The sequence below is a fragment of the Leptopilina heterotoma genome, unplaced genomic scaffold (genome assembly GCF_015476425.1).
Source record: "Leptopilina heterotoma isolate Lh14 unplaced genomic scaffold, ASM1547642v1 Lhet_217, whole genome shotgun sequence".
In the NCBI taxonomy this organism is placed as follows: domain Eukaryota; kingdom Metazoa; phylum Arthropoda; class Insecta; order Hymenoptera; family Figitidae; genus Leptopilina; species Leptopilina heterotoma.
The window spans coordinates 340,448-368,121 of NW_025110934.1; the positions used below are offsets into that span (position 1 = coordinate 340,448).

Consider the following 27,674-nt stretch of genomic DNA (forward strand, 5'->3'; position numbering starts at 1 on the left):
CAATATAATTTTTCAAAATTTCGAATCTTCATGGACCGACTGTACAAAGACCGACTCTACAACAATATAATTTTTCAAAATTTCGAATCTTCATGGACCGACTGTACAAAGACCGACTCTACAACAATATAATTTTTCAAAATTTCGAATCTTCATGGACCGACTGTACAAAGACCGACTATACAACAATATAATTTTTCAAAATTTCGAATCTTAATGGACCGACTGTACAAAGACCGACTCTACAACAATATAATTTTTCAAAATTTCGAATCTTCATGGACCGACTGTACAAAGACCGACTCTACAACAATATAATTTTTCAAAATTTCGAATCTTCATGGACCGACTGTACAAAGACCGACTCTACAACAATATAATTTTTCAAAATTTCGAATCATCATGGACCGACTGTACAAAGACCGACTCTACAACAATATAGTTTTTCAAAATTTCGAATCTTCGTGGACCGACTGTACAAAGACCGACTCTACAACAATATAATTTTTCAAAATTTCGAATCTTCGTGGACCGACTGTACAAAGACCGACTCTACAACAATATAATTTTTCAAAATTTCGAATCTTCATGGACCGACTGTACAAAGACCGACTCTACAACAATATAATTTTTCAAAATTTCGAATCTTCATGGACCGACTGTACAAAGACCGACTCTACAACAATATAATTTTTCAAAATTTCGAATCATCATGGACCGACTGTACAAAGACCGACTCTACAACAATATAGTTTTTCAAAATTTCGAATCTTCGTGGACCGACTGTACAAAGACCGACTCTACAACAATATAATTTTTCAAAATTTCGAATCTTCATGGACCGACTGTACAAAGACCGACTCTACAACAATATAATTTTTCAAAATTTCGAATCTTCATGGACCGACTGTACAAAGACCGACTCTACAACAATATAATTTTTTAAAATTTCGAATCATCATGGACCGACTGTACAAAGACCGACTCTACAACAATATAGTTTTTCAAAATTTCGAATCTTCGTGGACCGACTGTACAAAGACCGACTCTACAACAATATAATTTTTCAAAATTTCGAATCTTCATGGACCGACTGTACAAAGACCGACTCTACAACAATATAATTTTTCAAAATTTCGAATCTTCGTGGACCGACTGTACAAAGACCGACTCTACAACAATATAATTTTTTAAAATTTCGAATCATCATGGACCGACTGTACAAAGACCGACTCTACAACAATATAGTTTTTCAAAATTTCGAATCTTCGTGGACCGACTGTACAAAGACCGACTCTACAACAATATAATTTTTCAAAATTTCGAATCTTCATGGACCGACTGTACAAAGACCGACTCTACAACAATATAATTTTTCAAAATTTCGAATCTTCGTGGACCGACTGTACAAAGACCGACTCTACAACAATATAATTTTTCAAAATTTCGAATCTTCATGGACCGACTGTACAAAGACCGACTATACAACAATATAATTTTTCAAAATTTCGAATCTTCATGGACCGACTGTACAAAGACCGACTCTACAACAATATAATTTTTCAAAATTTCGAATCTTCATGGACCGACTGTACATTAATATAGATTTTAATATTTTGAATCTTCATGAACCAAATGTTCAAAGACCGACAATACAACAATATAATTTTTCAAGATTTCGAATCTTTAAAGACCAATTCAAATCTTTTTGACACAACATTATAAAGACTATTTTAATTTGTATGTATAAACTATTATTGTATGAAATTATATTTGTTACATTGCGAAATATGGAATAATTTTTTATTCGTCAAAAATGACTGAACATTAAAGATAACGTGTTGAATTAAATATTTGTGTTTTAAACTCGTGGCGCTCTTTTTTTGAGGATGGCTTCAAGTCTTTTTGTTTTTTCTCTGTTGGTTTTCGTTTTCTTGTTGTTGTAGGCTCAATATCCTTTTCTAATGTTGCTGATAATTCTATAAATTTATTGTATTTTAACTTTTTATGTTTTTACAATTTACAGCATCAAAAAGTTTTTTAGTTTTATATAAATACTTTAAGGGCTATCCAAATATTACGTCACACTATTTTTGACCATTTTTTACCCTCTCTACCCCTTTTCACACTCTAGTATGTACATTAACGCCATTTTTTCTTATTCGTGTCACAAATTGCTTGATTCCCTATCCCCTCAGAATGTGATATGTGATTTTGTCTTTAAATTGTGTAATACAAAATTTCCAATCTTTTTAATACGTTTTGAAATACATATTGTGATTATATGAAACTCCTCAAAAACTTTTTGATAATGCGTAAAATTTGTTATATTTTTTCAACAAGCGTTTCAATATTGGAAATATTAAATATTTTATATTAAATTATCACAATTTTATCAATATTTAAATAGGTTTAACTTTTTATCGCATACCAGTAATTTCTAGCAAGTCTTTTAATTGATTTTGATGTTCACGTGTAACGACTGTTTTCAAAAACTCTTCTAAATCAATTCTATATTTAATAATCAAAATATATTAATTACATAAATAATAAGGTAAGTTACTATAATATTAATAATGATAATAATAATAATAATAATTATAATAATAATAACGTTAGTTATGTTAGTAATATTGTAATGATAGGATGTAAAAAAAATTCTTTAGTTTCCTTACTTTTTATCAATCAATTCTTTTTGACAATAAAGAATATGAGCGTCGTTGGTAATAGAAGTTTTCGACTCTCTACGTCTAATGGAATAACCTTTCAAAACTCTTAAGTACTGTAAATCTTCGGAAGCAATGTAGGCCGCCATTTTTGCTATTATCATTTATTAATAATGATTTGTTTGATTTGTAAGTTGTGATTTTATTTTAATTATTTTTTTATATTGTATAACATAACTTAAATTTTTTAATTTTGAATGCTTATAGTAATATACGAATAGAAATAATTATATCCCCACTGCTGTTTTGAATTTTCATTGGATATTTTAAAAAAACTTTCGTACAATATGAAGTCTATACGAATACTAAATAATAATGAACAATACATTTAAATCGCTGAAAAATTTTCGATTATTTCTTTTTGTCTATAAATAACTCAGAACTTACTTAAGAAAGCATACATATGCGGATGATTGCCTCCTAATTCGTCAAATGCGTTTTTATGAAATGATTCTACTGCATTGTTTGTTCTTTGGCTACAATCACAAACACATAGCACAGATGCTAGAGGAATCCACTGATTCTTGACATAATCGAGAAAGGTTTTAATATCTTTGAAATTTTGTATATCATCCTTGCATACTTTTTCTATCAATTCTAAACCTTCTGAAAATCGAGTATCAGGTGCTAACGCAAGGTTCATCACCATCCATAGTACAGTTTTTGGAGCCTTTTTACGAATTAAACCTAGTTTTTTCCAATACCTTAACAATGCCTAAATAATAATTTATAATTTTAGAATAATTTCATGTTGTAAAATATTATTACAATTTTCAAAACAATAAAATTATCTCATTGTTTCTGATGGAAAGAGATTTGGTATTGTCAATGAAATCTTTCGTATCGAAAACTGAGTGTTAAATTTTCTTAAAACAATTAAATTAACAAATGGAAAAAATACATTTGTTACTTTTAAAAAAAAGTAATCAATAAAACTTTTTTTTAACCTAAAAAAATATAAAAATGATTTAAATGATTTATGTATGCAGAATAATTATAACCTGGCAGAAATGAAACCAGCATGCTTTAACTGTGATCTCCTTTGAAATGCTGTTGGTTATTGACTTTTGTATAGCGGTCTCGAAATCTGACATGATTTCTATCAAATTCTCTTTCAATTTGTGAGCTAGATTCAAAATCTTTTTCCATACGGCAGTGTATAACAGTAAGGTTTTTCGTGTCATTAAAACCCATAATGAACAAAAATTCTAAAAAATTTAAAAAATATTGATATTGACAGTATAATTATATTTAAATAAACATTTTATTAATTTGTTTAAAAATGTTGGTTTATTTTCATATATACTCACTGTACCCCGATTTTGGATATGAACAGTGTATAATTGATAAATTGACATTTGACGTGGAGAAACCTATAATTCATTATTACAATAATAAATGTAAATTTTAATTTTTTTAATATATAGAATATAATATTTACATTTAAGATATATTAATAAATTAATATATATTAAATAATATTATTTAGATTAATTGTTTTGTTATATATTTTTACCGAAAAAGTTGCATCGATATCAACTTTCTTTGTGTCACACGAATTTAATAACGATATCATTAAATCCGATCCAAATATTGCAGCTGCCGATCCATCGTTTACTTCGACAATGCCACGAAACAAGCTTTTAGTCGGTTCGAAATTATTTTTTAACACATTCTCAAAATCTGTCAAGTATTTTGGAATATTTGGTAATTTATTTTCACTTCTACGAAATATCGAGGATCTCATAGAATTAAAATTTAAGGATGATCCAATTTCCGGTGGTTGTCTATACATTAACGAATTCGAAAATAATGCGCTTTTAGAAAATCTTTCGAAAATTTACTGTACATTTTGATGCACGCTTTTTCTCATATATTATAAAACAAGAAATAATAATATAATATATTATATAATATATTATATACATTATAATATATATATAATATATTATATAATATATTATTATTATTATATTATATTATTATAATATAATATATTATATATTTATAATATCAGAAAAAAATTTACTAAAATTGAAAAACTTACTTAGAAACAATGGAATTGAACAAGTTTTTTGGTTTCAAAGGAGTGTTTTCGCTTTCTTTTAAAATTACATTTTTTAATTTTGATACTTTTTGCGCATTTACATCTGCTTCGTGATTGTGACCTTTTGTAATTTCTACTAATTGGATTCATTATTTTCCTTTGTTGTACCAAGACAACCGTAAGTATCATAATTGACACAGCGAAAGGTAGAAAATTCTGATGTATCGTCATTCTTTTTCGATTTTTTATGATAATAGAAACCACGATAAAAGTATTTTGATGAATTCTTGCGTTCACCTTCTTCCTTTTCCATTTGTCTTTAATAAAAATGATAATGATAATAATAAATTTTACAAAACATTTTGTAATTTGTAATTGAATAATTTTACCTTATTCTTATAGATACAAATTTAAAAAAATTGTATTTCTCTTCTTATTTTGTAATATATTCAAAAAAATACTGGTATTAATTTGATATAAGAATAAATAATGTGAAATGCTGATATTCACACTGTCTATTGTTTTATTATTTTCAATTTGTATATTACTATATTCACATATAAACACAAGTTGTCAAATCATCACGACAATTTGTAATATTATTATATTACAAATATACTGTGCGCTTTATTGGAAAATTGAGAAATGGAAGAGTTAAATGGTGAAAGAAAAGGGACTTCAAAATATTTCGCTGATGGGTTCTTTTATCATAAAATGAAAAGCAAGGAAGAATCAGACAAAAATAAAAAGGAGAAAATCATTTATCGATGTGCAACACGGGCAAGTACTTCCTGTACTGCTACAGCAGAAGAAGATGAAAGTACTAAGGAAGTAAAATTTTTCGGATGTCATATTGATAAACCAGTAGCTCATGGAGCAACTTTGTGTCGATTGAAAGAAAAAATGTTACTCATGGCTGAAAACACGTCTTTACCTTTGCGATCTATTTACGATCAAGTTCTCGAAGAGTGAGCAAAATTAATTATTAATTAAAGTTGAAATATGCAATAACAAATTTTAAATTTCGATTATTTTATTTTACTTATTATGAAATAATTTTATTTATAAAACTTTTTTTAATTTAATTTAATTAAAAATTTTAATTGAATTTAAATATTAATTAGTAATTTTCTTTACGCAGCCAATTAGAAGAAATAAAGAAATTGGTTAATTTTGAATCAATCAAAACTATGATGAGCAGGAAAAGAAATATAAATGCGGGACAAATTCCGGAAACAATGGAAGGCTTTGCAGAGAGTTTAGAAAATAATATTTTTTTAAAAGGTTATTACCAAGAAACTATAACTGTGGGTGAATCGTGTGCAACGATATTTATGTCTAATCTAATGAGTACATTTTTGCGAGAAAACACATTTTCCACTGGATACATTGAAGACTCGATTCGTGTAAGATTTAAATTACTTAAATATTTAAAAAAAACAAAGTAAATTATTAAATAAAATTTTAAAAAAATTAATATAAAATTTGAAATACAAATTATAATTAATTAAATCTTGCAGCTTCCTTCCATGAAACATGATTTTTCGCATCTTTACACTGTGAGTGTGAAAAAAAATGAGAGCAAAATAGATCCGGTGAATAAATTAAAAATTTAATATTTAATTCTTTGCCCTACTGATGCAGTTATTTAATTTTAATTTTATGTAAATTTAATTTCGAAGATTTATACGCCAATATGGATTTTGATGTCTGATAGGAGTTTACAATTATATGATGCGGTTTGGTGTAAAATTAGAGAATTAATACCATCGTTGAAAGTTGAGCAAATCAAATGCGGTTTTAAAGAAAACTCTGTAAATGCTATTCATCAAAATTTGAAAGAATCAATTCTTCAAGGAACTTGGCATCATTATATAATAGTAATAATTAATTGTTTAAAAAGTACTGCATTTTTCAGATTAATGCAAATTTGCAGGAAACTTACAACCCTTTTAATTACAAACTTGGATTAAAAATTTGAATTTGAATATCTTTGTTCAATGTTCAGATCGCATTATATTATTTATATTATTATTTAGTATTTTTTCTTTTTTTAATTTTTACTCATATAATAGGAATTATTGGCTGAGTGGAAATCACTGAAAATTCCAGATAATTGCATAAGTGTTTTTTGGATGGCATTAGGACTACCACTACTCCCATTATCACATTTTGAAGATGGAATTCATATTATTCAAACTGAGGCTGATAAAATAGCACTTCAAGAACCACTGGTGAATTCATATATGACATACTTAAGAACGAATTGGACACAATTGGCAGAATCAGTCAACTCTTTCCATTGCAACCAGAAAATGGATCCATTCGAAGCAACATTTTTTACTTATTTTTTTTTTTTTTTTTATTGTTTATACTCCTGCCCTATTGGCCTTACGCACTTCGACAAGAGTCCCCGAGAAATACTTTTTTGGATTAAGCATAACCATTCTACTTTAGAAATTTTTCTATATATATATTAACCTAATTTTGCGTCTACAGCCGACTTTATTAGGAGTACTCGCATTACGCCTGGACCACCAGTCAATGGGTTTTCTCGCCAGAGAAGAGGGAAACTGTAGAAAACCTCTCTGAGTACAACCGGTTTATCGACAGTCGAGTTCTAATGGTGTGTACCGGACAATAATCGACGGTGCACATCATTATACCTCGACGTCAAACCTCCCGCTCAGATTGTCTCACGTGCCGGAAAAATACCAAGCCAAGTGGGCGCGAACCAAGGGTACTTATACCCTTGGTCCTTAAACGACCACCAACGCCAGGCATCTATCCGACTGAGCCAATCTGTCGGTTATTTTTTACTTATTTACTTTCATCAATAAGTCAAGTGTCAGACCCTGATATTTTAAAATTAATCAGTGAGTTGGTTTCATTATCTATTGAAACTTATAAATTTATTTCTTTGTGTTCTGAAGGTTAATGTTAAGTAACACTTTCAATTTAAAAAAACAGCTACGTAATCGACTTTTCACTTAACAGAATTTTCATTTGCTTAAACTTTATTTAGTTAAATTCTAATCTACCTAACATAATTCACGAATTAACTAATAATATATTTTTAAGTTTGAAAACTTAAAAAAATTTTATTTTTTACGTAAATTGACTTTATTGTTTCTCAGAAATAATTGTAAAATTAATGAAACGCGAAGATAAAAAATTAACTAAAGTGAAAGATGGAAAAAAATTAAAGCAAAGTAAAATGTTAAAATGGACCCTAGATTCGCATATAATCGAATGTCAAGAGAAACTGATAGTAAAACACTTGACATTAAAGAATTTTTTACTGAATGTCATAAATTGTAATCGGCGTCTGGCTTACCAAAATCTATTGTTTCAAATGAGTAAGCAACAATAACCGTCGTAAAGTTATAAATCAAATCAAAATTTTATTTTTATAATTATTTTTAAAATGTTTTAGGAATTGATAATGAAGAGAACAAGTTGTTATCTGATTCTTCATTGTTGAAAAAGAATGAAAATACACCAGGTTTTTACTCATTATATATAAATAATTTATAGAATTATTTTTAATTAGTACTAAATAATAAATATATTTATTGATAAACATATAAAAAATATAGAATCTGTGTCAGAAAATCTACGTGCTCTTTTACCTGGCGAAATCACAGAACCTTCAAATTCATGCTCAGAACAAAGAGATGGAAATTTAACATATCCACTACTAGGTAACGTACTAAATATAATTTTGCTGTGTAGTGTGTACAAACAAGTGTATTCTTACTAATTGTAATAAGTGAAATACTTATTACTTGTTAGGGGAGACTGGGGCGAAAAGTTAAATTGTGAAAACAGTTAAAATTCATTATCTTTCGAACGGAAATAGTTAGAGCATTTCAATTTTAATTATAGAAGAGTGTTATCACCCTAAATAAATGTGCGGAGTTATGTGACATTCTGCTAATTTTTGTGGTGTCCATATTTAAATTCTTTTTCACCCTACTTTTGAAAATTTTTTCCTAAAAGAAAATTTTAACTTTTAAGTATATTTTTTGCATTTATTCTCACCGCGATTTTTTTACTTCATTATTAGGGTCCCCTGAAGAGATACCTAAAGGTATTTGCTAAATATCTTTAGTCAGATTTTTTATATTTGTTGTTAAAGCAAGAAACGCACCCTGGGGCGAAATGATAAATCATTCACGTTCAATAAACTACTTGTTTACGTATAGTTTAACTTATCTACTACTTAACACCTATCAGAAAATAGTTTCAGTAGGCTAGAAATAGAATTTAGTTAAAGTTTATTTTATTTAGATAAAGTTAAAAGAAACAAAATTTTCAAAGAAGGACAAAACATGTATTTTATGCGAAAATATCAGAAACTTTTTTATTGAAAGTTGTAGGGGAAAAGTTGACCTACAATATTGATGTATAAATATTTGCATCTAAGCGGATTATATTGTCTAAAAATCATTTATGCAAAATTTAACTTTTCGCCCCAGTATCCCCTAATCAGTAAATTTAATCTATTAAATAAGTAGAATTTCACTGATTGTCTAAATCACTAACACTGTTATTACAATTTATAGATTTTGATGAGCTCATTGAAATAGGTGAGAAATACTATTAAGTAATTATTAAATTATTACATATAATTTTTTATGTTTATCTAATTAAAAAATACAATTATTTTATTAAAGGGCTTAATCAAGAATTGGAGAATGATTTATCTTCAAATATTGAAGAAGAGCAATTTCCTCCAGGTATTAAATAAAATTGCAATTATACAAATTAGATACAAGTAAAAGAAAAACAATAGAAATAATAAAACATGAAAAGTAACAATGTGAACGAATAACTTTAAAGTTGTACATTTGTACCCTTTTTGTGACGATTTTACACTAAAATAATTTATCTTTATAAAATATAATTCTTATGCACTTGTTATATAGATGCAGATAAAGGAGTCAGTATTGCAGTTGAGGAAGATCCTACCAAAAATGGTTTATTACAAAGTTCGAAATCAAAACCATCACCTACACTACCAACATTAAAAGAAAACAAGTTAGCAAACAAAACAAAAACACCTATTAAAACATCTACTAATGTTCAAAAGGCACCACAACGAATTTTGAGACCAAAAAGAGGACGACCAATTGATAAACCCAAAGCAAAAGACCCAGCAAAAGACAAATCTCAGCCGCCTATAAAAAAAGGACGCAGAGCGATTAATAATTAGTGTTGTGATTAATGATTAGTGTTAATGAGTTGATACAATAAATTAAATATTTTGCATTTAGAAAAAAACTTGTCTACATTATTAATTCTAAATCAAAATTATAAAAATAACACATTTAAACTAATAGTCATCAGTACCATAAACAAATAAAAGAATTAAAATTTCTAAAAATTACATTGTTGAAGAGTCGGTCTTTGTCCAGTCGGTCCATGAAGATTCAAAATATTGAAAAATTATATTGTTGTAGAGTCGATCTTTGTAGAGTCGGTCCATAAAGATTCAAAATTTTTAAAAATTATATTGTTTTATAGTCGGTCTTTGTACAGTCAGTCCACGAAGATTCGGAATTTTGAAAAATTATATTGTTGTATAGTCGGTCTTTGTACAGTCGGTACAGTCGAAATTTTGAAAAATTATATTGTTGTAGAGTCGGTCTTTGTAGAGTCGGTCCATGAAGATTCGAAATTTTGAAAAATTATATTGTTGTATAGTCGGTCTTTGTACAGTCGGTCCATGAAGATTCGAAAATTTTGAAAAATTATATTGTTGTAGAGTCGGTCTTTGTACAGTCGGTCCATGAAGATTCGAAATTTTGATAAATTATATTGTTGTAGAGTCGGTCTTTGTACAGTCGGTCCATGAAGATTCGAAATTTTGAAAAACTATATTGTTGTAGAGTCGGTCTTTGTACAGTCGGTCCATGATGATTCGAAATTTTGAAAAATTATATTGTTGTAGAGTCGGTCTTTGTACAGTCGGTCCACGAAGATTCGAAATTTTGAAAAACTATATTGTTGTAGAGTCGGTCTTTGTACAGTCGGTCCATGATGATTCGAAATTTTGAAAAATTATATTGTTGTAGAGTCGGTCTTTGTACAGTCGGTCCATGAAGATTCGAAATTTTGAAAAACTATATTGTTGTAGAGTCGGTCTTTGTACAGTCGGTCCATGAAGATTCGAAATTTTGATAAATTATATTGTTGTAGAGTCGGTCTTTGTACAGTCGGTCCATGAAAATTCGAAATTTTGAAAAATTATATTGTTGTATAGTCGGTCTTTGTACAGTCGGTCCATGAAGATTCGAAATTTTGAAAAATTATATTGTTGTATAGTCGGTCTTTGTACAGTCGGTCCATGAAGATTCGAAATTTTGAAAAATTATATTGTTGTAGAGTCGGTCTTTGTACAGTCGGTCCATGAAGATTCGAAATTTTGAAAAATTATATTGTTGAAGAGTCGGTCTTTGTCCAGTCGGTCCATGAAGATTCTAAATTTTGATAAATTATATTGTTGTAGAGTCGGTCTTTGTACAGTCGGTCCATGAAGATTCGAAATTTTGAAAAACTATATTGTTGTAGAGTCGGTCTTTGTACAGTCGGTCCATGAAGATTCGAAATTTTGATAAATTATATTGTTGTAGAGTCGGTCTTTGTACAGTCGGTCCATGAAAATTCGAAATTTTGAAAAATTATATTGTTGTATAGTCGGTCTTTGTACAGTCGGTCCATGAAGATTCGAAATTTTGAAAAATTATATTGTTGTATAGTCGGTCTTTGTACAGTCGGTCCATGAAGATTCGAAATTTTGAAAAATTATATTGTTGTAGAGTCGGTCTTTGTACAGTCGGTCCATGAAGATTCGAAATTTTGAAAAATTATATTGTTGTAGAGTCGGTCTTTGTACAGTCGGTCCACGAAGATTCGAAATTTTGAAAAATTATATTGTTGTAGAGTCGGTCTTTGTACAGTCGGTCCATAAAGATTCAAAAGATTGAAAATTTCTAAAGATTATATTGTTGTACAGTCGGTCTTTGTACAGTTGGTCCATGAAAATTTAAAATATTAAAAAATTATATAGGTGTAGAGTCGGTCTTTGTACAATCGGTCCATGAAGTGTCGGTCAGTTGAATATTTAATTTCTTTAGAGTTGAATACCTTGTAATCAGTTACTTTTTGTATAATCGGTCTATAGGTAATAATTATTATTAGCGAATTTTACTTTGTACAATAGGAAATGTACAGTCAGTCTTTGTTTAATTGGAAAAGGTGGAATTGAAGCCCTGCCGCCACATACGAATATGTGGCGTGTCTTCTTGACAATTAGACTTATTCAAAGCCTCTAAAGCAGTTTCTTCATTTATTTTTGAATTCCTAAAAACATATAAATTAAATTGTATTATATTAATTAATAAAATATATATCTGACAATCTTAATATTAAAATGAACGAAATTCTTTAAACTTATTTTCAGTCCCAAAAAATGCAGAAAGATAGAAAAAAATATTTAATTTTTATTCAGATAAGAAATTGATAATGAGTATAGTTCTTGAAGAATTATAATTTTTTTAAAACAAATTATTATATTTGCAAAAAAATCATTAATTGTCTTTTATTCATAATAATTTTTTTGTTTTGAAAAGTGAATTAATTAACTTTTTTCTTTAAATTGAAAAACAATTTTATAAGTAATTGAAAAACTTCATTTTCAACTGTTTAAAAATTTTAAGCCACAAAAGAATTTTTATTTCAATTATTCATGTAAATGTTAATGAACAAACAGACTTCAATTTAATTTATAATTTTAAATATAACATAAATAACTACATCAAAATCAAACCACTTGTATAACTCTAAAATAGAAATTAAATAAGTATTATAATAATGATTCATTATTTAATATACTCACACGGAGAAAAATGAGTTTGCTATTATATGGATAGCGAATTTTTAGCTATTACAGCTAATAATTAGCTGTTTTAACAAAAAAAGTTAGCTAATTTAGCTAATTATTAGCTGCATTAGCTAACAATAATTGCTATCCATATAATAGCAATTAAGGTTAGCTAAGGTAGCTAAAAATTAGCTGAAATAGCTAACTATTTTTCTCCGTGCACTCCTTTGTGGCTATTTTCACTGCAACTACGGGTGCTTCGGAATCTGATTGTGAGCAACTCCGTTTCTTTGCTTTCCTTTCATTCTCCTTCTTAATATCATATCGCATGTTGCGAATTTTGTGGCTCAATTGTTGTTTTAGGAGTCCCTGTATATGTTTTTCAAAATATTGAATTTTAAAAAATTAAAAGCTTATTTTCATTCATTCATTTTTAAATTTACATTTCAAGATTTTTCATTAAAATTGAATCAATTAAAATTAAAAATATACATAAAAAATTTAACTAATTTCAGAAGAATTGGAATAATTAAAATTTCTCAAAAATCTATGTTCTTTAAGACGATTTCTAATTAAATTCACTGAAAATTGAAATTTTACTAAATTTCAAATTAAAATCTTTTTAAATTCATCTGTACTTATGAAAATTGTATACGCAACTCTTTTGAAATTCAATTAATCTTTAAATAATTATGTAAGATTAGATTTCAAGAATAAACTTTAGAAAATAACAATTTTCCAGGATTTCGATCAAAATTCCCTGACATTTCCAGGTTTCCAGGTTGCGTGGCAACCCTGAATTAAAATTTGACTAAAATTTATTATATTAAAGAATTTTATTGAAATTTTTTTAAATAATTAAATTCATACAAACAATTTTATTAAATTTTGTTTAAATAACTGAGATTTGTCAAGAAAATTGTTAAAATTTTTGACAATTTAATTATTGAGAAGAATTTTGCTATCTATTTATAAAGATAATTTAATTATTGACGAACATTTTTAAAAGCTTTTGAAAATAATGTAATTTCTGCAAAATATTTTATTACTTTTCCAAAGAAATTGAATTCCTGTTACGAATTTTGATATTTATTAAAATAATTGAATTTCAAACAAGGATTTTATTAAAATTCCTTATTAAAATAATTGCTTTTATGGGAAGAGTTTTGTTGTTTTATCAAGATAATTAAATTTTTTGCAGAGTTACTTAAAACTTTTTGAAAATAATTGCTTTTCTGTGACAAATTAAAAGTCATTTATGAAAATAATTGAATCATTGCAACGAATTTTATTATTTTATTGAATAGTAATTTGAATGTTTCTTAAAATTCAATTCTTTTGCCAAATTTTAATAAAATTTTTAAGAATAATTGCATTTTTTGAGGAATTTATTTAAAATTGTATTAAAAATATTTGAAATATTCTACGATTAAAATAATTTAATTCGTAAATAAAATTTCATTACTTATGAAAATAATAAATATTGGAAGTCGTTGAATTGCGATAAACTTTTAAAAATAATTGAAATTTTGCTAAGAATTTTATTTAAATTTTTGAAAATAACAGAATTTGTGTAAAAAAATTTTCCTGTTTATAAAGATAATTGAATTCTTGACCAGATATTCTTTAAAATTTTTGTAAATAATTGAATTTCTTCGAAGAATTTTATTACTTTAAAAATAACTGAATGCTTGTGATGAATATTATTTATGATAGTAATTAAATTTTGCAAATAATTTTATTAACCCTCAGGGTACTGACTATAAAAATGTAACGTTCCGTACTGACATGGGTTAGCGTAACCCAGCAACTTTGATCGCCTGTATCTTGGGCTGTAATTGATGAATTTAAACTCTTTTTTTGTAATCTGTTTACAATTTCCACAGGAATATGCCGGATTTGTCGGATTAGTGATATTTTTTTATTTATAAAAGTTATTGTCAAAAATACAAATGGTTTTCAAAAAATTTTCATGAAAAAAAATATTTTTTTCAAAAGCTCGTATTTTTATGAAAAAAAAGATAAAATCATTTTATATAGGTGTTTTGGAAAGGTGAAAAGTTGATCTTTAAGATAGCGTTAGCCGTTTTTTAATTAATCTTAAAAAGTATATTTTTTTAGATTTAAAAATGCTCTATTTTTGACATGTAAAAAAAAGTCAAACGATAAATTCATTAAAAATATCGCGAAAATTTACAAACCCAAAGTCACCAAATTTACAAAATCCTTCCGCTTTACACTTTATGAACTTTTAAATGTAATTTATGAATAATTTTCGATTAATTTAATGAGATTTTACAATTCACAAAAACATGGATTTTATAACATAGCGTACTGACTGGGTGTAATTCACCCGAATACAAATTTCAATAATTCGCAGCTTGAACAGCAAGTGCCGACCGGCTCTGCCAAATCAGCTACTTTCGGTTCTAATCTCAAAGTTTCCCCCCCCCCCCGGTCCGAGCCGCCTCCATCGATTTGTTTAGAAATGGCGCAACTTTCAAAATTCGCCTGGGTTACGCTAACCCAGTCAGTACCCTGAGGGTTAAAATCCCAAAAAGTAATTAAATTTCTATGTTAAGAATTTTATTATTTATCAAGATAATTGCGTTTAAACTGTTGAAATAATTGAATTAAATTAAAAAATTCATTCTTGTCAGAAATAGAAAAAACTGTTGAAGCTTTGTTATTAGAATTCGTATTTGTTTCACAGTTTATGAGGCAAAAGAAAAAGACACCAAAATTTAAGAATTTTCTTATGAATTTTAAAAACTTAATTTTTTCCAATATACTTTTAATAAAAATCCCTGACTTTTTCCTGATTTTCCTGACCAATTATTCTTTCCCTGACTTTTCTTAGAATTCCCTGAGCAACCCTGTTATACCAAAAAGTGTAGAATTTTGTGTAATATTTGGAAAAAAGTCTCATTTTTCTTAATTTCCCTAACAAAAAAAATTTTTCTTGTCATTTCCCTGATTTTACTGTCAAAATTTTTGTTTTACCGACATCTAACTTTACTGACATGTGGCCACCCTAGATTTCTTGATTCCCCTGACCTATGGCAACCCTGTAACATAAAATAAAATAGAAAGTATAATAATTTAATATAATACTTACATAACCATTGGCACCACCAGACAACGATGGATATGTTTTCGCTACTGTTGACGCATTGTTTGCGTAATCTGTTTGTGTCGGCCGGTCATTTGTTATTGACAACAATTGTACTGCCCAAAAAGAAATAAAAATTTTTTCTTTTTCAATCATGATATCTCTCTTCTGGTATTCTAAAAGTTCCGCTGACAATTTCGGAAGTTTCGCCGGATTGGGTACGCTCGATTTGTTTACCGCTTTTTGCGGTTGGTCCTTGGATTTCGAGCAGGATTCGGATTTTTCGGACGGTTTATCCGTTTCTGTATTTTTAAACTGAAATCATTAACTTAGTCAATAATTTTCATATCAAATTTAAGTTATTTTCATATCAAATTTAAGTTAAAGGCAGGGATAACAATCGTGGTGGTCATATAAGTTTCAGTTTATCAATTTCCCTGAGAATTTATTGACATTAAAATTACTTTCCCTGACAAAATTCTTTTTATAAGAAAATATAAACATTTATGGAAAATGAGTAAAATTTATGAATTTTAATAATTTCTAAAAATTACAATTATAACCCTTCCCTTCCTAAATTCAATTATTTTCTACAACTTTCAACTAAAATTCTAGTTTTTCTAGAATTCAATTATATTTTAAAATAATTTTTGAAAGATAATAAATAGTTTTTCAATTTCAAAGAATTTTCAAACAATTACAATGTCGAAAAATCTTTTAAAAATAATTTAATAATTATTATAATAATAATTTAATAATAATTAAATTATAATAATTAAATAAAGAACTCTAATTATAACAGTGATTTCTCAAAAATGTTAATAAGCCCAAAAAGTAAATTTTTTACTTTTATTCTTTGAAGCTAATTGAATCTTAAAAAATTATGATAAAACAATTCTAAGAATTAGTTTTTTAAAAATATTCTAATGTAATTTTTCGAAAATAATTGAATTTTTAAAAAGAATATTTTTGTATTATTTAAAGAAATAATTAAATTTTTGATGAATTTTAATAAAAATTTTTAACATGATTGTTTTCTCTAAAACGTTATTATTTTTGTATGTATTTGAATTTTTGAAAATATGTAATTGAAATTACTGAAAATAATTAATTTTAAAAAATTAGAAAACAATTTTCATTTTTAAATTTACCTTTAAAGATTTTTTATTTTTCAAAACTTGATTTACAAAAAATGTAAGAAAATACTTGAAATAAATCAATTATTTTCAATTAAAGTTTACAAATTTCAAATATTCAAAAAGATTTTTATTATAGTTACACTGTAAAAAAAGCCATGGTAATTTTACTACTCTGTCTTAAGCGTAGCTCGAGTTATAATCGTTTATTCTAACGATTACTTAAAATTCTGATGATCGTCATTTGTATTATTGATCCGATACGTATCTGTTATGGAAATCATTACGCTGGGTTAGTGGAAAAAAAGGACACCTCGAATTTTGGTTCAAAAAGAGGACACCTCGCTTTTTAGTTGAATAAAAGGACACCTCAAAAATATTAATTTTAAATGCATTTTTGTTTGACGATAATATGTGTGAAGTAATTGATTTATGATATTTTGTGCTCAAAAAACTATGAAGATAATATGTTCTTAAATCTTCTATTATAAAAACTCGAAAAACAATTACATTACACAAAGTATCGCCAAACGAAAGTTAATGTAAAATGAATATTTTCGACGTGTCCTTTTCTTCAACTAAAATGCGAAGTGTCCTCTTTTTCAAACAAAATTCGAGGTGTCCTTTTTTTCCACTAACCCATCGATTAGAGCATTAGTGTTACTTTGTGACGATCGTCATTTGTTTCACCAAATTCAATACTTTCATCTTGGTAGAATTATTATTAGAGTATTAGTGTTAGTGCCCGGCGATTATCTTTTGTTTTGTTGAATCAGATACTTGTCTCTTGAAAAAGTCATTAGAGCGTGTCGATCGTCATTTGATCTATTGATTGCGCTAGTTAGTTATTGGCAGAAATATTAGCATTCAAATCTCCATTTACGTGTCCGCCATATTGGATATTCCATATTAAATTTTTAAAAGATAACCTCAGACTCGTACTCAGTCACTCTAAAAACCCCCATGTAACGAGTTTTAATCAAATTCAGTCGATTTTTAATTTTCATGTTCGCCATATTGGATCCGACATTTTGAATTTTTAAAAACTAATACCAGATTAGTAATCAGCCACCCCAAACACCCCCGAGTAACGATTTTTAAGCGATTTCAGAAAAAGAAAAATATGTGACTTAAAGGGTTAATAAGGAAGGCTTTTATAAAAAAAACTTGCCTTGCAACTTATGGTTGCCAATTTTCGTAGCCAGCTCTCCGTCTATATGTTTTTGGGGTCGCTGAAAACGAATCTGAAGCCCGTTTTGCTCCATCACGTCAGGTTTTTTCCTAACCTCAAAATACATATAAGATTTTGCGTGAAAGATAAAATTTTATAAATATTGACGGATTTACCTCAATCTTGGTATCAAGGGTTTATTGGGGTTGCTGATTACAAATTTAAAGGCAGACTTTCAAAATACAAAATGGTGGATCCAATATGGCGGTCCGATTTTTAAAAAAATTTTGAATTTCAATAAAATTTGGTATCGAAGGGTTTTTGGGGTCGCTGATTACGAATTTAAAGTCAGATTTTCGAAATAAAAATGAAGGTTATAATATGGCGGTTGGATTTATAAAAAATTTTTGAATCCTTACAGAGCTCGGTATCTTACAGCTCGGTTTTTAAGGTCAGAGACCAGGAATTTTTTTGTGGGCCTGTATGCAGGGCACCTCTACGTTGTCACGGCAGGCAACTCTGTCAGTGTCTAAAAACTCACAGATACGAAGTGCTGTACAAAATCAAGAAATTTTTATAAATCTGATCGACATATCGGATCCTTCATTTTTATTTCGAAAATCTGCATTTAAATTAAATCAGCGACCCAAAAAACCCCTAGATACCAAGTTTAGTAAAAATTCAAAAAAATTTTTAAAATCCGACCGCCATATTAGATTTGCCATTTTGTATTTTGATAATTTGCCTCTCATTTTGTAATCAGCAACCCCAAAAAACCCTTGATACCAAGATTGAGGTAAATCCGTCAATATTTATAAAATTTTATCTTTCACGCAAAATGTTATATGTATTTTTAGGTTGGGAAAAACCTGACGTGATGGAGCTAAACGGACTTCAGATTCGTTATCAGCGACCTCAAAAACATATAAACTACCAGGGTTGGTCGAAAGAACATTTCAACGTATTTTTTTGTGGACCTATGTAATGAAATATTGGCTGCGTTCAACGATTTTTCTTGGCTTTCCAATTCAATATAGCGCAAACAATAGGTAGGGTGAAGGAACCATTTGTCGAGGAGATAGTGAGGTTCTACATTTACACATTTTTTAATCACAAACAAGTTTGATTACAATTGAGGGGCTGGATGCTATAATGTGTTCAGCGCCATGTTAAGTGAATGGCGCGTAACACATTATGGCATCCAGCCCCTCAATTATTAATATCAATATTTTATTATTTTGAATATTTACTACTAACACAAATAGCGCGCGCGTGAAGTTTCTAATGTAATTTTTTCATTAAATTTTTATTCCGTTAAGCATGTTATCTTTTAAGGTTGACTACACTGAGCGACAAAATAAAAAAATCTAAATATACTTTTTTGCGGACCTATCACAACTTGTAGATCTAGTAAAACTAAGAAAAATGGTATAGAAGAAATTTCCAATACACCTCCAAAATCTCATTTTACGGCCAAAAAACCGTTTTTCTGTACATTGATGTGAACAATCACTCATAATTTCGCTAATTTCCATCCGACTTCTAACTTTTTTTTAGTTCGAAAGAAGAAAAACAAAGCTTATCGACAGTGTGTTGAAAATTTTGCTGAAATGAGAACTGGCGGAACTGTAGATTTTTTCTCCATTGATTTTTTCTCCATTTTTCCAACTTTGACGACATTTTTACAATATTATCTAATAATAAGGATTTTTTTCAGTGCATTATTGTTATAGTAAATTTGATTCCGCGTCGAATGAGCTATATTTGAATGTAATTTGATGAAAATTGATAAAGTTATGTGAGTTTTAAGACTATTAAATTTTTTACTCATTTTGTATACACCTATAAGGGGCATTATAATGCCCCATAACTGACTTTGTAACAGCATTAGGACGCGTTGCGAAACATGCAAATTATAACAAGTGTCATTATAAATATATAATTTTTATTAGTATATACAGTAGGGTACAGTGCAGTACGGAACTATGCAGTACACAACAGAACTGACAATAACTTTAAAAAATGTCTAGGAAATGCTCATTGATTTAAAATTATTTGTTCAATCTCATTCTTTTGTATTATTCATTAGTACTATAATGTCGCTAAATATTTGCCATTCATATGTAGCGTAGTTTATGAAACAAAATACTTTTTTCAAATTTTTGTATGCTGCTTTTGTCTCCTCTAGCGTTGTAAATTTCTCTGAAAGAATTTTGATCATCAACTTTTACGGACTAGCGAGATCCTGAAATCATCTTCTAAGATATTCCTTTGTTTAAATTGAAACGTGAGCATTTTGGATTGTTTGATGATATAATACGACCGGAGAAGATAAGTAAATTCTAAATTTGTGTCAACTTTTCGATTCCCATTTCTTGAATTTTAAAGAACACTTAGCCTACGTGAATTCCGGTTTATACCAACGATCAGACGTGATATACGCTAGGTTGCAAAAAAAAGGTTGAGACCATCAATCACAGTTTCAAACAATGCTGCTTATCCACAAATATACCGTAGATGAAAGAAAATTTATTGAGATTATTATCATGCATTTGTTTGATGGCTACAATGATTTCTTCAAGCTTAAATATGCTACTTCTGATCGATGGTATGAATCAGAATTCGCTTGAACTGAGTGTTTATTAAAATTCAAGACATATAAATCGAACAGTTGCCAGAAAACTCGAATTTCCTTATTTTCTCGGATGATATGGCATCATCAGCCTTATCACAAACCAGATGACTGTTATTTTTGTAAAACTAATGTAAAAGGTCACCACTATAAAACTCAAAAGAACATAAAGTATGCTGATGTTTTGACTGTTTAGAAACCCGAAGTCTTGAATGATACTGATAACTCAACTGCAGGTCATGAATTAAGGGAAGTTCAACTCATTGCTGATGATCAAATTCATCTTCATGAAGGTGATGATGAAGAGTACGTTCCGTCCAGGTGTAAGTCTTCCGAATTACACAAAGTATCAAATGCAGATTTTCAGGACCATTCTAATAATTTACATCTATCGTTAAGACAATTTGAAATACTCGATTTAAACAATGGAATTTAGTGGATAACGACTTCAGAATTACGAGTTCCCGGAAAGATGATAATCGAATTTATTTCAGAGAAGTGTTCAAAACTGATGAAGTGAATAACAAACTTGTTTATTGCTCGAATGTATCCGAATTATTCTACCTCTTGGACTACTATGACGAATCAAATAAGTGGCGACTCTTCACTGATGGATCATGCATAAGTAAGTGCTTTCCCAATATTCCTCCCTTGAATCATAAAATTTAAATTTGTATAATAGTGATAATTATTATTATTACTACACTCGAGTCTCGGATCTTTTGCATTCAGATCTTTTACACTCTCGATTCTTTTGCAATTTTTCTTTCACACCTTTTACCTTTTACATTAAATAAATAAATGACTATCAGAGTGTCAAAATATTTATATCACGATAACATAGGTTATCTAAAGTGAATTATATCAGCTCCTCCATTATGTGATTAAAATTACATTAAAATTTTAATTACTATAAATGTAAATATTAAAACTAAAACATAAATACTGTCATTAATTTAAATATTTGGTTATACATATTGTATTGTTTTGCGTTACCATGGCATTTGTTTTGGTAAAAGATATGAGAGGATTTGGTCCCATAAGTGCAAAAGTTCCGAGAGTCGAGTGTATTATTATTACTATAGGTTTAAAGGCTGCATTATTACATAATAAAAATCAATTGCCATCAGTTCCATTAGCATACGCAACTGACATGAAGGAAACGTATGAAAATTTAAAAAAAATACTTCGCCTCATCAATTACGGTACATATAAATGGCAAATAGTCAGCGACCTAAAAGTATTGACAATTTTGTTCGGTATGCAAGGTGGGTACACCAAGTACCATTGCTATCTTTGTGAGAGGGATAGCCGTGCTCCGAATCGATATGGAAAAAGAGAATAAACAACACGTCAGCTCTTCAAAATCGGTCAAAAAAATGTTTTAAACCCTCCGCTTATCCGACCAGAAGATACCATCCTGACACCACTGCACCTTAAACTTGGGTATGCGAAGCAGTTTGAAAAATTTAGATTTTGATGGCGAAGCGTTCCGTTACCTGATAGAAGTTGCATTCCCTTAAGTGAGCGATGCAAAGCTAAAAGGAGGTAACACATTCATTTATTTGTTAATAGAACAGCCCCACAAAAAAGTGTCAGGGTTGGGAGATCAGAGTACCCTATCCCCATGTATTTTAGGCCACTGATCACGAATCCGTTGTCCGTTTTGGTCCAGCACGTCTGGATTTTTTTCTAACCTCAAAAAACATGTCAAATTTTTGGTGGTACACAAATTTTTTTAAAAATTGATAGATTTTGACGAAACTGGGTATACAGGGGTCCTTGAAGCCGCTGATTACGAATCTGAAGTCAGATTTTCAAAATTCAAAATGGCGGATCCAAAATGGCAGTCGAAATGATTTGAAAAATTATGATTTTTAAAAAGTTTCTTAAAAGTTGATGGATTTTGATGAAACTTGGTATCTAAAGGTTTTTGAGGTCGCTGATTACGAATCTGAAGTTAGATTTTCAAAATTCAAAATGGCGAAAATTTTTTTTTAAATTGATGGATCTTGATGGAACTTGATATCTAGGGGTTTTTGAGGTCGCGGATCATGAATTTTATGTCAGTTTTTAAAAATTCAAAATGGCGGTCGAAATTATTTGAAAATTGATGGATTTTGATGAAACCCGGTATCTAGGGGTTTTTGAGGTCGCTGATTACGAATCTGAAGTCAAAATTCAAAAATTTCTAAATGGTAGACAAATGTTTTTAAAATTGTTGTTTTCAATGACACTTTGTTGTTATTTAGGAACAACTGCCTACTACGAATAGTACTTTTGTTTAAATAGTGTTGGAATAACTTTTTACTTGTGTCTGCGTCCAGGGCACCTCCCCGTGGTGACGGTAGGCAACGGAGATTGTCCGCTATCCGGCTATGTCCCTGGATAGCGGCTTAGATGCCGTCATGGCAGACACAAGTAATAGGAGAATTACGAGACAGGGAATCGGAAACCCAGAATCGGCGGCTGGTCAGGGTGAGAAAGCGGGCCCGCAGGCGTCGTCATCCAACGACCGCAGCTTTACATTGGTTGGTGACTTGGCCAATGTAAAGTATGATGCTACAAGAAAGAAATCTGAAAATGAATTGCAATCTCACGATTGTAGCGAGAATCGTTACGTTTTTTGCTATGTTTGTAGTAAATATGAAGTTGGATCTTTCAGAAACAAAATTGATGATGAAATAAGTAAAATGTATGAAGAAATTTTTGGATTTGAAATCGATCAACGATCAAACTGGGTTCCGCATATAATTTGCAATAGTTGCAAAAAAATGTTTAAATGTTATGAAAGAGATAGAAATCGGAAGTCTATCAAATACTCAAGTCCAACAATCTGGGAGAAACCGCAATGTAAAGAAGATTGCTATTTTTGCTCGAATGAAATAAAAGGATATAATATTAAAAACAAGTGTAAAATAGTTTATATCATGGTTTCATCAGTGACAGCACCAATTTCGAATTTATCAAGTAAGGTTGAAAAGGAATTGACGGATTCTACCGTTCCGGAAAATACCGAAGAAATAGAGGTTGAGGAAGAGTCTGATGCATACGAATCTGAGACAGATGATGAAGACTGCGAAACAAACTTTCTTCCTTACACTGAAAAAACAGAAATTTTATCATTGATTTCACAGTCAGAATTAAATGATCTTGTTCGCGACTTAGGTTTACCTAAAGATGGTGCAGAATACTTAGGTTCATTTTTGAAGAAAAAAAATCTTGTGAAACCAGGCACTAAAGTTTTTTTTTATCGAGAGCGTGACTTAGAATTTCGTAAATATTTTACAAAAGATAACGATTCAACATTGGCATTTTGTACTAATGTCGAGGGACTTATTAATGAACTGAAACCAAACAGCTATAAACCTGAAGACTGGAGACTTTTTATAGATTCCTCTAAACGAAGCATAAAGGCAGTTTTGCTCCACAATACGAATGTTTATGCACCAGTACCAATAGCTCACTAAACAGTTATGCAGGAAAAGTATGAAAATTTGCAAGTGCTTTTAAAGAAAATTGATTACGAGAACCATCAATGGCTTATCTGTGGCGATTTAAAAATAATAACTCTATTACTTGGTCAACAATCAGGCTTCACCAAAAAACCTTGCTATTTGTGCTTATGGGACAGCAGAGATCGTGCGAATCATTATAAAAAAAAGGATTGGCCAAAACGAGAAACGTTTACTCCGGGTTCAGAAAATATCATTCATAAATCCTTGATAGACCCATCTAAAGTTTTGGTTCTTTCTCTCCATTTAAAGCTTGGCGGTATGAAACAGTACGTTAAAGTACTGGATAAGACAGGTAAGTGTTTTCAGTACCTTCAGAAGAAATTCCTGAAAGTTTCTGAAGGTAAATTAAAAAAAGGAGTGTTTGATAGGCCTCAAATTCGAGCGCTGTTTAAAGACAAACAGTTTGTTTCCACAATGAATAAACTTGAAAAAGCAGCTTGGTTAAGTTTTAAGGCAGTCTCACAAAACTTTTTAGCAAATAAAAAGAGTCCACAATACAAACAACTTGTTAATAAAATGATTAGGGATTACAAAAACTTCGGGTGCTTAATGAATTTAAAGTTACATTTTCTGGACTCTCATTCGGATAATTTCCCTGATAATCTTGGACACTTCAGTGAGGAACAGGGTGAACGTTTTTACCAGGACATAAAGGTAATGGAAACTCGATACCAGGGACGATGGGACGAAAATATGATGGCCGATTTTTGCTGGATGCTCAAAAGAGACATCAAAAAGAATGATAGAAAACGTAAACGGAATCCTTTGCATCGCTCTTTCGAAGAAAAAAGAACTCGTTACAGTAGCAAAGTTGAAAAATAAAAGATAGAAATCATCTTATCTGAAGTAGCAAACAGCCCTTATCAGAGCTAAATGATGTACAAAATCCGCTCGTGCAACCTCCTCGTGGTGTATAGCGGGTAACGCTAATGCCGACGGTCCTGTCTACAAATGAATAAAGATGTCGAATATAGTTAAATTGAGATCAAAAGTGATGTTTTGAATTTTGACTTCAGATTCGTAATCAGCAACCTCAAAAACCCCTAGATACCAAGTTTCATCAAAATCCATCAATTTTCAAATAATTTCGACCGCCATTTTGGATCCGCCATTTAGAATTTTTAAAAACTGACATAAAATTCATGATCAGCGACCTCAAAAACCCCTAGATACCAAGTTCCATCAAGATCCATCAATTTAAAAAAAAATTCCGCCATTTTGAATTTTAAAAATCTAACTTCAGATTTGTAATTAGCGACCTCAAAAACCTTCAGATACCAAGTTTCATCAAAATATATCAACTTTTGAGAAACTTTTTAAAAATCATCATTTTTCAAATCATTTCGACCGCCATTTTGAATTTTGAAAATCTGACTTCAGATTCGTAATCAGCGGCCTCAAGAACCCCTGTATACCCAGTTTTGTCAAAATCTATCAATTTTTAAAAAAATTTGTATACCACCAAAAATTTGACATGTTTTTGAGGTTAGAAAAAAATCCAGACGTGCTGGACCAAAACGGACAACGGATTCGTGATCAGCGGCCCAAAATACATGGGGATAGGGTACTCTGATCTCCTAACCCTGACACTTTTTTTTGTGGGGCTGTGTAGTTTATAGTTTATTACTTCAATGCAGTTATTTAGAAAGCTGTTGACAATTTTAGGGATCTTTTTCGGGCCTCAGATTCGAAAACTTATGCAAGATGAGGAATTCACAAATAAGCTTAGTGCAGTGGAAAGACGAGCATGGGATAGTTTTAAATTATTATGCGAGAAGTTCATTGGAAACAACAAGAGTCTTAATTATGTTGAAGTCGTTAAAGAATTTTTGAGTGCATACGAGAAAATGGAGTGTTATATGTCCATCAAAATAAACTTCCTGCACTCACATTTGAATTTCTTCCCGAAGAATTTGGTTCAGATGAGTGACGAACAGGGTGAACGATTCCACCAGGAGATAGGAATCATAGACAAACGTTTTCAAAGAAAAAACTCCATCTGCTGATTACTGCTGGTCCTTAAAACGGAAAACTAGCGATGACTCATACAAACGAAAGAGGTCTAGCAAACATTTTTGAATCTGAAGTTCAGTTTAACCACACATTTTAAACTGTTCAAACTGTTTTGTAGTACTTTGTACTATTCTATTCTTTTATGTAATTGTAATAGCAAATAGTGTCATTCTTCTGATTTCGTGAGTAATGCACATAAAATTATTTTTTTTAGAAAAATGCTTTGAAATTACAACCAAAAACATTTTTTATGAATAAGTATATGATTTGGGAATATTATTGTATTATTATATTTTATGTATTTAAAACAATTAACTATCTATAAACCTAGTCACCGCGACTAGACAACTGGTGTCGACTAGATAATTAGTTCCTTCACCCTATTTCCTTACATTTTTTGCAACCCTGTAAACAAAAACTATTGATGATCCGATAGTTCCATGGAAGAAATTTCTATCTGGAATGTTCAATCTTCATGTAACATCAATCAATTCACTTTTTTCGCAAATATACCTCATTGAATTAAATCTAAATAATATTTCACTTGCTTAATTTTAATTTATTTTTAATAAATGAATACTTTTTATACCTGTTATGCTTGTGTTCAACACTTTAAACCATTTTCTTGATTCTTCTCATTACTTTTTACTCATACGGCGACGCGACAAAATTCAAACAGTGGTCACGTTTTGCAAGAATTTGAAAGGGGGTGCAGAGTTTAAGTAGGGAGAGCAGGGAAAGGCAACAACCTGATACTAAGATCAAGGATCTGGTAACAATCTGGTGACTTTTAATTATTCTCTTCCTCCATTTTGTTTTTCTATTCTTTCTAACCTGTTAATTGGAAAGAGACAAAAAAGGAAAATGGAGGAAGAGAATGGGTCTCCACCAGATGGCGTATTGCAGTAAAGCCGATACCATTTTGGCGCTAATTTATATAACAACTGCACATACTCATAACAGTTCACGTGCATAAAATGGTAAGAGTTTTAGGCAGGCGCGGTTTGTTCTTTATATCTCTGGCTTTGGGACTTGTCGAGCAGTGGAAAACTAGTATAGTGCAATCTAGTACTGTTAGTCAGTCAAGTGCTGTTATTTTATATTGTCAACATGTGTATTATAAAATTTGTAAACATACAATATAGGGAAGACAATCAAACAGAAATTATTCCTATCAACAGGATTGATAAGTGGATCCCTATCACCAAAAGTGATTTTAAAAAAAAGTTTCTGATATCACCACAATTTGATGTGTATTGGTACGAGCCTTCGGATAAAGAATGGGTCATCATGAGTGCAATTATTCATCAAGTTGGAGGTAATATATTTACAAATTTTTTATTATTTTGAGCGGTAAGCAGATAAAAATACCAAATATACAAAAAAGAGTTTTTCTATTTCGTTGGTTGAATAAACTTTATCTACATGTGA

The 27,674-nt window shown here is 29.6% G+C and overlaps 2 protein-coding genes across 2 annotated transcripts; one reads left to right on the forward strand and one right to left on the reverse strand.

Moving 5' to 3' along the window:
* Positions 1 to 1,595: 1,595 nt before the first annotated feature.
* On the reverse strand, positions 1,596 to 4,583 carry LOC122501879. Its single transcript, XM_043611642.1, has 5 exons — positions 4,243 to 4,583; positions 3,728 to 4,099; positions 3,114 to 3,441; positions 2,676 to 2,820; positions 1,596 to 2,511 (listed from the first exon to the last, which is right to left on the reverse strand). Exons 2-5 carry the CDS (start codon positions 3,908 to 3,910, stop codon positions 2,421 to 2,423), a joined length of 747 nt encoding a protein of 248 aa, XP_043467577.1. The 5' UTR covers positions 3,911 to 4,099; positions 4,243 to 4,583; the 3' UTR covers positions 1,596 to 2,420.
* A 1,382-nt stretch (positions 4,584 to 5,965) lies between these two features.
* Positions 5,966 to 7,135, forward strand: LOC122501880. Its single transcript, XM_043611643.1, has 2 exons — positions 5,966 to 6,179; positions 6,294 to 7,135. Exons 1-2 carry the CDS (start codon positions 5,967 to 5,969, stop codon positions 6,387 to 6,389), a joined length of 309 nt encoding a protein of 102 aa, XP_043467578.1. The 5' UTR covers position 5,966; the 3' UTR covers positions 6,390 to 7,135.
* Positions 7,136 to 27,674: the final 20,539 nt, after the last annotated feature.

What these genes read in the sequence shown, in the direction of transcription:
- LOC122501879 (XM_043611642.1), bottom strand. Translation starts at nt 3,910, where the DNA reads ATGACACGAAAAACCTTACTGTTATACACTGCCGTATGGAAAAAGATT. An exon ending in GCTGGTTTCATTTCTGCCAG is followed by an intron (nt 3,442 to 3,727) that starts GTTATAATTATT and finishes ATTATTATTTAG; the next exon opens with GCATTGTTAAGGTATTGGAA. An exon ending in GCATATGTATGCTTTCTTAA is followed by an intron (nt 2,821 to 3,113) that starts GTAAGTTCTGAG and finishes AAATGATAATAG; the next exon opens with CAAAAATGGCGGCCTACATT.
- LOC122501880 (XM_043611643.1), top strand. Translation starts at nt 5,967, where the DNA reads ATGAGCAGGAAAAGAAATATAAATGCGGGACAAATTCCGGAAACAATG. An exon ending in ACATTGAAGACTCGATTCGT is followed by an intron (nt 6,180 to 6,293) that starts GTAAGATTTAAA and finishes TAAATCTTGCAG; the next exon opens with CTTCCTTCCATGAAACATGA.